The sequence below is a fragment of the Cynocephalus volans genome, chromosome 11, assembly GCF_027409185.1.
Source record: "Cynocephalus volans isolate mCynVol1 chromosome 11, mCynVol1.pri, whole genome shotgun sequence".
Classification (NCBI taxonomy): domain Eukaryota; kingdom Metazoa; phylum Chordata; class Mammalia; order Dermoptera; family Cynocephalidae; genus Cynocephalus; species Cynocephalus volans.
This window is the reverse complement of record NC_084470.1, coordinates 95,132,695-95,145,622: the sequence shown is the minus strand read 5'-3', so window position 1 is coordinate 95,145,622 and position 12,928 is coordinate 95,132,695. Positions and strand designations below refer to the sequence as shown.

General features: G+C 46.2%; 1 protein-coding gene across 1 annotated transcript in view; it reads left to right on the top strand.

The window, feature by feature from the left end:
* Positions 1-9,337: 9,337 nt before the first annotated feature.
* The window catches only part of NUP210 (nucleoporin 210), a 111,244-nt gene continuing 107,653 nt past the window's right edge, over positions 9,338-12,928 (top strand). Inside the window, exon 1 of the mRNA XM_063113907.1 lies at positions 9,338-9,510. Coding sequence (XP_062969977.1) covers positions 9,341-9,510 — 170 coding nt within the window. The 5' untranslated portion in view covers positions 9,338-9,340. The remainder of the gene's footprint in view (positions 9,511-12,928) is intronic.

Here is a 12,928-nt window from a genome sequence, read left to right as displayed (position 1 = left end):
CTGCACCATTTTACATACCTACCAACGGTGCATAAGGGCTCCAATTACTCCATATTCTTACCAACACTCGTTATAATCTGTTTTTTTTTTATTACAGCCAGCCCAGTAGGTGTTAAAGGGAATCTTACTGTGATTTTGATGTACATTTTCCTGATGGCTAACGATGTTGGACATCTTTCCACGTTCTTATCGGCCATTTGTGTATCTTCTTCAGAAAAATGTCTGTTCAAATCTTTCGCCCATTTTTTAAATTAGGTTATTTGTCTTTTTATTGTTGAGTTGTAATCCAACAACTTTTAAAAAATGAAATACGGGAAAAAATGCTTAGAACTGTGCCCAACACATGTTAAATATTCAAAGAGTGAAATATAGAACAGAATAGATGCTATCAGAGTGATCATCTCTAGGAAGGGTAAATATTGTTTCATAAAACTTTTGTTTCACTTATATAAATGTATACGTGAATTGTATTACACATGATTTGTAGTTCTCATTCTGGATTGTACTCAAAGTTCAAACCCCATTATACTAAGGAATGTACTTGGGATATGAATTGGTGTGCCACGTTCAAGTTTACTACACACAGATCCAATATTCCTCTCCACAATTCTGAAATCCAAAAAACTCTAAAACCACTTTCCCCATATTTCTGTAACAAAGTCCTTTGGCAGTGAAAACTGACCTAACATGAGCTAAGGTTATCTAAAGTCTGTATTTATTTCATTTGGTGTGAATATTCATGTTTCACTGCAGAAAAATTAACTGTGGGCAATAGAATGCTGCTCCTGAACCCATCGGGAGTGTTAATGTAAAAATAGTATCTGCACCTTTTACCTTTCAAACTGGGGGGGAAAAAAAAAAAACCCCGCCCCAAAACACATCTGGTCTCAAAGATTTTCAATAAAGGCTTGCCGATGTATGTACCAAAAAGCTCTCCAAATTGCCTGAACAAATTTTACACTTCCTCCAGCAGCATGAGAGAGTTCATTTTCACCCAGTCTTTGCCCAGACTTATATTGTCAGACTTGAAAGGTTTTGCCAATCTGATCAGTGAGAAAAGACAGCTTGTTGCAGTTTTAATTTGCATTTCCCTGGTGTCTAAAAAGGATGAGCACATTTTCTCATGTGCATTGGCCATTTGGATTTCTTCTTCTGGGAATTGTTAGTGCATAATCTGCCCATCTTTTCAGTATTATTTCTTTAGATCTACAAAACAACTCCAACGCCATGTTCAAGTAATTTTAGTTTTCAGCTAGTAGAGAACTTCGATTTCTCCTCCCAAACTTCTCTTTTCTTCCCTGAAATAATAATGGTAGGAGAGAAACTAAGAAATTTCAAGTAAGGATGATTTCTGCCTTTCTCAATACAAAGAGAAGTGTTCAGGGCCCACAGTGTAAAAATGGCACAAAAAGGTTTCCTCCTCCCTCTGAATTAATTAAAATTTGAGCTCATTAAAATTTCTAATGGGTGCAAAACCCTGATAGCTAGGTTATTAAGCCAAGCCAATCTATGACTTAAAAGACATTATGGTTTCACACAGTCTAATGTGTACCCTTTAGGTGTAAGTATTGAGATATCATCAACCACTTAGTTAAAGATACCTGGATGTCCACTTAAATGATTAAATTAAGTAAATTGTTGGGGTGGGAGGGAGACTGAAGCATCTCACAGGAAGTCACTCACCTGCCCACCTCCCAGGAGGTGGGCAAACAATCTGAAAGCTGAGAAATTGACAGAAGAAAAACTGTGGCTTCCTCCTTCAATGAACATAATGGAAAATTAGGAAAACCCACAGTTCCTCTTGATCATTGTGTTGGTGAGGTGTGAATGAAATGAAAGTCCCCAACATGTCTTTTGCTGCCTGGGTGTAACTTTTTATTTATGTGTAATGTACACTCTATTGGTAGACATACTTGGGATGGAAGGACTACACTCAGAAGAATGAAATGAGTAGAATATTCTGATCCCATCTCAATCAGAATAAGTAATTATTGACATTACCAGAGTCCTTTACTGTTACCACCTGCTCCTATATTAAATATATCCTTTGACATTTTCAATACTCTGTTAAGAGGAAATTTGTTGGTTCCGTTTGTCAGTCCAGAAAACTCACTTAGAGAGGAAATGATTTTTATTTAATTCACCTAAATGGGAGATACGGGGAATAGGACAGGGGATAAGTTACAGATAGATTTTGAGCAAGGGCCATGCACTTGTAGGCTTACTGGACTGGCAGGTGATGGGCATGATTGAAGCTGGCTGGAGCACAATAGGGAGTGGCAGGGACTGTGGCAAACTGGAGAGATCACAAACCCTTCTTCAACAGGCAGCTACCAGGCCTCTCTAGTACATCATTGCCATGTGGGAATGTGGGCCCAGTGTTGCCAGAGATTCTGACTTTCTAGGAGAAATTATGAATCCGGATTTTACATAAAACACCTTTTTAAATGCTGGCACACAATTCAAATTAAGGAAATCTGAATAGGTGCTTTTGTCTGATGATGAATGGTGAGAGTTGGAGACTCCCAGTGAAATTAATACTTTAACACATACTAAAGTACTGTCCTAAGCACTCCGCGTGTATTATTAATTGGATTCTTATCCCAGCTCTGTGAGTTAGCTACTGTGAGGATCTCCGTGTTATGGATGAACATGTAACTAAGTAGCCGCCTCAGGGTCACAAAGCAATAGGCAGCAGAGCCAGGACATGGCCAGCATCTGCAAGGGCATCAACGTGAGAAGCGTTCAAGGGTGGGCAGTGGGAGCAGTCTGCTGTAGGTGCAGGTTTAGTATAACAGGTGAATTGACTATAGAGAATTTTCAAACAGTAGAAAAAAGTGAACTGAAGATGGTCTAGTTTTATTATCACCAGGCACAGGCAATGTTAATCAATGTCACTGACAAAATACACATCCCTAAAAACTTCTGTAGGTCTAAGTTCTAAAGAATTGCCTTGGCTACGGTTGAAGCTTTTCTTTTTGAATCTTGTGTGTGTGGGGGGGTGTAAAATACACATAACACCTATCATTTTAACCATTTTTAAGTGTACAATTCAGTATTGTTAAGTATATTGACATTGTTTTGCAACCAATCTCCAGACTTTTTGATCTGGCAAAACTGAAACTCTATACCCATTAAACAGCAATTCCTCACTCCCGCTCCTCTTAGCTCCCAGCAACAACCGTTCTACTCTCTGTCTCCATGAATCTGACTCCTCTTGATACCTCATGCAAGTTGAATCATATAGTATTTGTGCTTTTGTGTCTGGCTTATTTCACTCAGCATAATGTCTTCAAGGTTCACCCATGTTGTAGTGTGTCAGAAATTTCTTCCCTTTTAAGGCTGAGTACTATTCCATCACGTGCACATAGCGCGTTTTGTTTGTCCACTTGTTCGTCAATGGATGCTTGGGTTGCTTCCACCTTTTAGCTATTGCAAATAATGCTGCTATGAACATGGCTGTACAGATAATCTCTTAGGGACCCTGCTTTCAATTGTTTGGGGTATATACCCAGAAGTGGGATTGCTAGATCATATGGTAATTCCATTTTTGACTTTTTTGAGGACCTCCATATTGTTCTCCATAGCAGGTGCCATTTTATATACCACCAGTGGTATACAAGGTTCCAGTTTCTCCACATCTTGTTTTCTGTTTGTGTATGTCTATGTTTATAGTAGCCATCCTGATGAGTGTGAGGTGATAGCTCATTGTGGTTTTTGATTTGCATTTCTCGAATGATTAATGATATTGAACATCTTTTCATGTGCTTGTCAGCCATTTATATACCTTCTTTGGAGAAGCGTCTATTCAAATCCTTCACCCATTTCTTGTTTTGTTGTTGTCACTAAGTTGTAGGAGTTCTTTATATGTTATGGATATTAATCCCTTATCAGAGATATGGTTTGCAATCTGTAGGTGGCCTTTTCATTCTGTTGATTGTGTCCTTTGCACAGAAGTTTTTTTTTTTTTTTTTTTTCGTGACCGGCACTCAGCCAGTGAATGCACCGGTCAGTCCTATATAGGATCCGAACCCGCAGCGGGAGCGTCGCCACGCTGCCAGCGCAGCACTCTACCAAGTGCGCCACAGGCTCGGCCCTGCACAGAAGTTTTTACATTTGTTATAATTCAATTTCTCTTTTTCTTTTGCCTGTATACTGTTCTGTTGTATTTTAGTAATATGTAAGCTTTAAAATAACACATCTCAAAACAATATGCTTTAATGAACAATGTATTCTACATGGGTGTTAATTTAGAGAACTCCCAGTTATATTGTCTGCTCCTCCCCCAATACATGGACATAGCTCCTGTGTTTGTCGCAGAGTAAGTTTGTAACTTTTTAGAATCATTTGAGCTTGCTTCTGGGACAGTTCTTGTCTCTAACCCCTGTGGTATTACACATTCCTGGTTTAAACAGAAGATTCTGAATAACCAGAGGTGGCACAGTGATTGTAAAGACAAAGAACTTGAGTTACTGCTATTCAGCCATTTTAAATGACACTTGTATTTCTTATTTGGTTTAAATTTTAAAAAGTGAATCAATGTGACCTACTAGGGGTAATATTTTGGTAAGTTCAAGTCTTAGCTTATACATGAACTATTTTACTGAAAATCCATATTAGCTTAAAAGTTGAAATTCCCATTTTTTTTTTCTTTTTGTGGCTGGTTGATATACAGACCTACTGTTTTATTGTTATTCCTTTTCTTTATTATTTAATGGTCAGGACACTCTAATGTTATTCATTATTCCAACAGGCCAGTAAGTAAGTATAAGTTAAAAGACAAACAAACATATATTAATGCAATTAAAAATGATTGAGTCACTATCTTTCCCTTTTTTGGTTGTGATATTATTTTTTATTAAAACATTTTTGCTGCCTTGCTTATAAAGTTCAAAAATGTTATTTTTTCTTAGCTATTATTACATTGCATTTAATGTCTGTTACTGAAAGGAACTTTGTCTTATAAAGGAGGAGTGTTTAAGATGATCATCCCGAGGAAGTCAAATTCCTTAGGTGTGCTACCAGAGATAAGAAATATCCAGGTGTGGCCAGGCTGGGGGCATGAGTAAGAGATGTTGCTAGTGTGGTAAGCAGAGACAGCTGGAGGGCCTGGGGACCATGGGAAGGAGTTTGGGTTCTCTACCACAGGCACCTGCGAGGCTCTGGAAGGCTGGCCAGGTGAGGGGTGGTCCATGATCTGTGTTGACCCTTCTGGTACCCGTGTGGAGATCAGAAGCAACATAAGTGAATTAGCAGGGTTCTCCAGAGAAACAGAAGGGTTGTGTGTCTGTGTCTGTATAAATACATATGTGGGGGTAGACTGATTATAGGAATTGGCTCATGCAATTATGAAGGCTGCGAAGTCCCATGGTCTGCTGCCTGCAAGCTGGAAGCCTAAGAAAGCTGGTTATGTAATTCAGTCCAGGTCCAAAGGCCTGAGAACCAGGGAAGACTAACCAGTGGAGTCCAAAGGCCTGAGAGCCTGAGGGGTGGAGGGAGTGGGGGACGCTGGTGTTAAGCACCAGCGTCCACAGGCCCAAGAACCAGGAGCTCTGATGTCCACGGTCAGGAGAAGACGGATGTCCCAGCTTGAGCAGTGAGCAAATTCACCCTTCCTCCACCTTTTTGTTCAGTTCAGGCCCTTAACAGATCAGATAATGCCTGCCCATGTTCGTGTGTGTGTCATCTTCTTTACTCAGTCTATTGATTCAGAAGCTAATCTCTTCCAGAAACACCATCACAGACACACCCAGAAATAATGTTTACCAGCTATCTGGGCATCCCTTAGCCTAGTCAGGTTGAGATGTAAAAGTCACTATTACAAAAAGGGACCATGAGAGCTGTTTGGTGGGCTGGAGTGGTTCTGGAAAGCAAGGAATGGGAAACTTGGTGATGCCTGAGGACTCCCTCATGGGTCCAGCCAGGGTGCTGGAGTCAGGTTTAGGCAGCTGGAGTAACACACAGTGCCTAGACTTCTGAAGGGTGCTGAAGGTGAGACAAGCTGCCTGCTATCACTTATTCTGCAGCCATCGTCCTATGGGATTGCCTGTGGGGAAGAAGGAAGTGGGTGGGTGAGGAAGAAGGGCCCAGGAGCCCACAGGAAGCTGACTGGCCAAAGCAAACAGCCCCTGATGGTGGCTGAGGACGAGCGTGGCAGGTGTGAGAACACCATCCTGAGTGAGAGTGAGCACACACAGAAAACAGATCTCATGAGCAGACAGCATGTCTGGGCATTGATAAAAAGCAGCCATTTCTATAATTAAATGGTGCCATTATCTCAAACATAATGAGGTTTTGGAATGCACTTTGTAAAGGAGGAAGCCACTTCAATGCTCCTGTCTTATTCCTTCTTTGTATTTTCCCCAGAGCCATGATTTCCAGCTCAGAGACGGTGCTGAAGAGCCATGGTGGGTACCCCTTTCCTAAATTTCCAGGGACCATGACCAAAACCTGGGGGCAGACTCACAAAGTGAGGAAACAACCACTAACGTTGCAGCAGTGCCCATGTGTGATATGCCCTGCTACATGCTGGGGCCAACATGTGTGGCCCTAGGGGAGGCAGGACTTGGCTTGGACGTGTTCTAAAATGCAAACAGCTGCTTCAAAGATAAAAGGGGCAACACATAAATTGTCGGGGGAAAAAGAGATGGAGAAGGAACCTATAGGTTGAAAGAGACTTAGAAGACATTTCTACCAATTGCAATGTGTGAACCTTACTTGGATCTCAATTCTTAAAACACAAACTGTAAAAAAGTATGGCATTTATGGGACAGTTGAGAATTTGAACTTTGACGATATTTTATGACTAAGGAATTATTTATTTTTTAGGTGCAATAATAGTATTGGGGTTACATTATATATATAAAAGAGTCCTTATCTTCTAGAGATACACACTGAAATACATATGAAATGCTAGGAGATCTTGGATTTGTTTCAATATGATACAGGCAGGGCTGACTGCAGAAGAAGCAGAATTGGCTGTGGATTGTGGCCACAGGACTGGACAGGCAAGGGGCTTCCATATACTATTCTGTTTACTATTGTGACTGTTTGAGGTTCGGCATTGTAAAATGATTTTTAAAAATTACTGTTGTTACAAAAAGATGGTGGATAGGTGCTAATATGACATTGCACTAGGAAAAATTTATCTCAGCCTTTCTACGCTTAAGGAGAAAGGAGATGAGTGTGGTTGTGTCTTGGACACTGTCACGGGCTTGGTCACCTTTCCACTCAAGGTCCCGAGAGCAGGCCATGGGCTCTGAGGCTTTAGCAGGAAATACTATCTACCGGTAACTTGAAGTCATGCCCTTTGTTTCACTGTATTTATTTTATGGCTATTTCTATTTTACAACAGATATCGCTCTATTTACAGAAGCAACAAATTTTGTTTCTTAAATAAATGTAAACTCTTTGATTTAAAGACAAATAGGAAATAACAATATGGTTGTAAAAAAAAAAAAAACATAGGGTGATACGAAATAACAGAAATCTTATTAGGTAGACAACCATCTCACACAAACTGGGGGTCTCTGTGCCTGGGACAGAATGGTCTTCTTAGGCCACTGCCACTGCTGCTTCCCTCTATCACAGATGAAGTACTGACACCCAGAGAAGGGGGCCCAAATAGACCACACAGAGAAGGTGGGGGTGGCCCTGCACCCATGGACCTCCTGGCTGGGCCCCAGATGCCATCCCTTACTAGGTTCATAGGCAACTAAAAAGGGGTTAGGGGGATGAGTTCAAAGACAAAATAAAAGGGGGAAATCTCAAATGGGGAAAATGTTTACCTATCATTTTGATGTTTTCCATCCATAGTTTTCTGCTGGAAAAATGTCCTGATTGCCTTAAATCAAGCACACTGGTAATCAAGTTGTGTCCACTCAGATGTGTCTTGTTAGGCTTGTCTGTATGTTTTTATTTGTGGAATTAACCCTTTTTTTTTTTTTTTAAAGATAATTATAGATTCACATGCAGTTGTAAGAAATAATACCGAGAGATCCCATGTATCCTTCACCCAGTTTCCCCCAGTGGTAACATCTTGCAAAACTATAAAACAGTATTACAACCAGTGAACTGACATTGCTACAATCAAGATATAGACCATTTCCACCCCCACAAGGACCCACCCCCTTCCTTGTTATAGGTGGGATCAACGTGTGCCCTCCCGGCTACAAGTCACACACACTTCCGGCACCTCTTGCACAAGCTGGGCCTGTGCACTCTCACACGACCCCTTTCCTGACTTCCCACTAGGCTGGACCTTTCCTGCCAAGACCAGATGAATATTTTAGAGACACTGAGAGACACATGGTGCACGGGGACCCCACTCCTTCATGCAAGTCACGATGAAGACATCTACAAACCAGAGAGCACAAAATGTAGACTGAGTTTAAGATGCATACAGATGAATGCAGCGACACTGAACTTTCCCTTGCAGATGGTGGGGAGGAGGGGAAGATAGGGTGCGCTCTGGCAGTGTTGACGCCTTAATCTGCCCTTTGGGTAACCCCCTACGGCTTCCGGAAGACAGTGGCGACAGTGGCTGCAGCACACAGAGCAGGGCCTAGGGTTCAGAAAGCCCCCAGCGCTGCCCTGCTGGCTGAGTGATCTTGGAGCCAACCAACCAGTTTCCTCCTGAAGAAATAGGGATGATAATGCCTCACTGGCAAGGTTGTGAGGAGGTTTTAGAGAGAGGAAGTCCCAGGCCCTCAGTGCTTTAGCAAGTCGCTTCCTCTTGCAGAGCCTCAGGTCCCTCTTCTGCGAAGCATGGCCTAGGATGAGACACGCGCCAGCACTACACATCCTAGATGTCCTGGGGTGCGTGTCCTTTTGCATGTTGACTGGTCTCCCCATCTGAGCGCAGGGTTGCTCACTGTGCTCTACCGCCAGAGGAATTCAACATGGCTGGAAGGTTCCCCATTCGCGTCCAGTCCTGGAGAAGTGTCTAAAACCAGAGGGGACGAGCGTGGAGGCCGGAAAACTGAGCAGGGCTTCCCGCGTGGTCGAGGGGCCTCAGCCTTTCCCCACGCGGGCGCACGCCGCATCCCTTCTCCCCTCCCCAACCCCCAACCCCCAGTCACCACGCCGGCCGGCAGGCCGCGCGCCTCGTCCCATCCCCACCCGCACGGGGGCGCGCAGGAGGCAGGGGCCGGGTGGCGTGGTCGAGAGCTCGGCCCCCTTGGTTCCCGCGCTCCGGCAGCCGGGCCCAGGAAGTGGCCTGCGGCGGCGGCCCTCGCCCCGCCCCCCGCGCTCATCACCTGCTGCCGGCGCGCGCGGGCGTGGACGGAGGGCGCGGGGAAGCGCGCGGGCGCCGGGTCGCCGGGGGCAAAGCACAGCGAGGATGGCGGCGCGGGGCTGGGGGCGGCCGCCGCTGCTCGCGCTCTCGGTGCTGCTGGCATTGGGCCCCGCCGCCGCGGCGGCCAAGCTCAACATCCCCAAAGTGCTGCTGCCCTTCACGCGGGCCACGCGCGTGAACTTCACGCTGGAGGCCTCAGAGGGCTGCTACCGCTGGTGAGGCGCGCGCGGGGGCCGGGGTGGGCGCGGGAGGGGCGCGCGCGGGGAACGGGCCGTGGGAAGCCAGCTGGGCCTGACCGCCGAGCCTGCGGGCGCGCGCGGCCTGCGGGCCTGGATGGCGCCGGAGCGGCGGGGAGGCAGGTGCGCGGCGCGCTCGCCCGGCGGCCGCAGCGCCGTAGCGCCCCGGCGGCGTGCGCGCGGGGTCCCGCCCCTGCGCATGGCGCCGCTGGCCTCCACGCCGCCGGGGCGGGAGGAGAGCGGGCCCGGCCTTGACCTGTGTGCGTGGGTAGCGGGGGGAGCTGTCGTGCGGGAGGAGGGCCCCGGGGTCGGCCTGACCCGGGAAGGGCCCGAGGACTCGTGCGGGTATAGGAACGCCGCGGGGAGGCGGGCCGGGGCCTTGCAGAGCCCGCAGTCCCGCAGAGCCCGCGTGGAGGCCCGGGCGTCTCGGGTTCGTCCGGCGCCGGGGGCTTCTCCGTGGCTCCGGCCTGGTGCGGGGACTGGCTTTACGGAGGAGCGTGGAAGGCGTCCGTGGAAACGGCTTATATCTCTTCGGCGCCCTCGGGAGGGACGCAGCCTTTGCTGAAGTTTTTCAGAGGAAACCCTAGGGATCCCTTCTCCAGATGAGGACTGGGAGGCGGAGAAGTGGTTGGTGGCTCTCCCGAGGTTGCCGGCAGAGGGGGGTCGCCCTTGAGGCCCACACTCAGGCACTTTTCAACACTTTTCCTCTGGGCTTCTTGGGGAACTCGGGAATCCTCCGTAATGTGCGTGTGTGAGCTGTGGAACCCCAGCATCTATAGAAACCAGAAGCCGCTGTCCTCGCTGCCACCCTCCACCCCCTCCGCGGACGCCTGGCTGGGTCCCGACTGGGCGGGGTGATGTCGTCCAGCCCTGCCACTTTGCAGGCGGCAGGAGTGGAGCTCCTACCAGGAGGACGGGGGCTGCGCTGGGCCTCGGTGCCAGCCTTGCTAGAGATGAAAAGAAGGTAGAACCCTGCCCCACCCCTTTCCCTTTAATTGCCGCTCCCTTCGTTCCCAAGGCTGGAAATGCTTGAGTCTGCTTGAGTATTAGTCCGTGCGCGTGCAGGTGTGGTGCCCAGAGCTCAGACTAGCGTTGCTGCTGCTCGCACTACTTCCATGTGTTTAGTTCTTGAAAGTCCGCCTCCAAAAGCAGGGACCTGCCGCGTCAGCCCATCGCACTTGGGAGTTGGTGCCCTGTGTGCGGGAGGCTCTTTATTCTGGCTTGATATAAGAGGCTGAGTTTGGGCTTTAGGCCATATTCCCGTCTAGGCCCTTGTCTTGTGTGGGAATATCCGCTGTTAAGTTATTCATTCCCTGGTAGAAATTGTCTCTTTTTTTGATATTTGGGCGAGAAAGAAGGAAGATGGTTATTAAAACACAGCTGGCTTCGAGTGAATCCCTTTGGATGCATTTGTATGCTACTTCCTCTGAGATTCTGTAGCTGTGCTTTCTTTTTTCTAAAATAACAACCCTTTTCTTTTCTCCCTCACTGCATTTTCTTTTCTGAGAGGAGCTGATGGATGTTGGCGGATTTTAATTTACTTGGTAGGAGGAAGGGAAAAGACATTCCTAGTCTCTGATGCATCAGAGAAGTGCCAAGTATTTTATAACCTTTTATAGTGTCTCATCCTTAGTTTTTATTGCAAACGTAGTTTTTATTGCAAACGTAGTTTTTATTGTAAACGTGTGACTGCTTATTTTAAACGTCTCCTCAGAGGTGTTTGGTGGTTGTGATTTCCCTTTAACTTTACAGAGAATTAGTCTGTCAAATCAAGCATTGAAATTTCATTTTTAGTAGTGCATTCCTAAGTGTAGTCATCTATTGCTTTAGTTCTGAAAAATTTCGATCTGGAGAGTTGGCATGTGACTAGCTATATATCTGCAGTCATCTAAACCTGGAAGGAAAATAACTTCTTCATCCAACAGGTTCATTGTTAAGTCTCTCAGTTGAAGAACAAAGAAAATTAAAATTCTTTTGGACCCTATGGGAATCTTGAATCACTCTTTGAACTTGCTGTCAAGCTCCAAGTTTACTGAGATCGCTGCATGCCTGAGCCAGTGGCTTCAAGTTTACTTTTCCTGTTTCTTGGTTTTTTAGCATCAAGATTGGACAATTTTAGGGCCAGGGGTACCTTAGAGGTCATTTAGTCTAAACTGCCCGCATTTCAGCCTGGAAAGTCTGAGCCTCAGAGAAGGAACTGGTCTCTGTGAAGTGTTGTAGAGTAGTGGTAGAGATGGAGCTGGAGCAAGAGCCACCATGAGGCCCCCGTGTCCCACCCTACTGGTCCCCTCACCTACAGCCTCTGGCTAATTTGCCAGATTATAATTGAATCCCTCCAATTGCACCTAGCAGATATTGCTGGTTGTGTGACAAGTTTTGATTCTTTTTAGATATTTTACATTATTGAAAGTGCATCATAAAATATACTCGTATTTCATTAGCTCTTTTTAAAGGTATTTTTTATATGCACAATGACATTACGTAGAAAACTGGGAGAATAGAGAAAAATGAAATCATACCATCGTTCTTCGACTGTAGTACAATCACTGTCACCGTTTTGGTTTACTTAGCCACTTATTTTTCCCCTCACAGCTTCTTTCTTACAGTGCCTCAAACCTGGTCTTTGGGGTACTTGGTAACTACCTTCTCTGCCAGCCACCAGCTATTACTAAAGTCTGAGGATTTTTCTACGCTGCTTCATAATCTTCCTAGGTTTTCTGTGGCTGAGCTGGGTAGATGTTGCGTTATCCATTTGTTTTTTTCCCTGCACGTGGATTCTGGGATTCTTCAGTGGGCTGCCCTGTGTTGGAGAGAGTGAGTGGCTTAGATTGGTTTCCCAGAAGCAGAGCCTGAGACATGATTCTGTTGCATGTAGTTTTTTGAGAAGGTGCTCTGCTGAGAAGCAGGATAGAGAAGGGGGAGGTGAGCAAGGATGTGGTCTCAGATAAGTCTAGCCTTGGGCTGATCCACATGGCCCTGTAGAGTTGAATTGCACTGCAGGTTGTCCTGCTTTAAGGGGAGGGGAGAAAAAGGCTTTTGAGCTTTTTTACCCACGGGCTTCCCTGTGGCAGCCTCCCAGGCCTCTGAGTGAAGCTCCCTGTTTTAAATTATGAGCTACAGCACTCCCTTTGCCGGGCGTGGTGTGTGGACCTGCCTGGTAAAGAGCACCCGGACACATCATTCACAGCACCCACTATGCTGAACTGTGCTCAGACTTCTCCTCCTTTCCTGTCCTGAAAGTCTCCCCAGGGCACCTTGGAGCTGCCTGATGTGTTTGCCAGGCCTGGTCCTGACCCAAGGTGTGCCCTCTCTCATATGGCCTGGTGAACTTCTCAGCCACGGGTCTAAAGGTTCTCAGGCAGTAAGTAAGTGGGAGCCCTTTCTGTAAGGGCGTGGG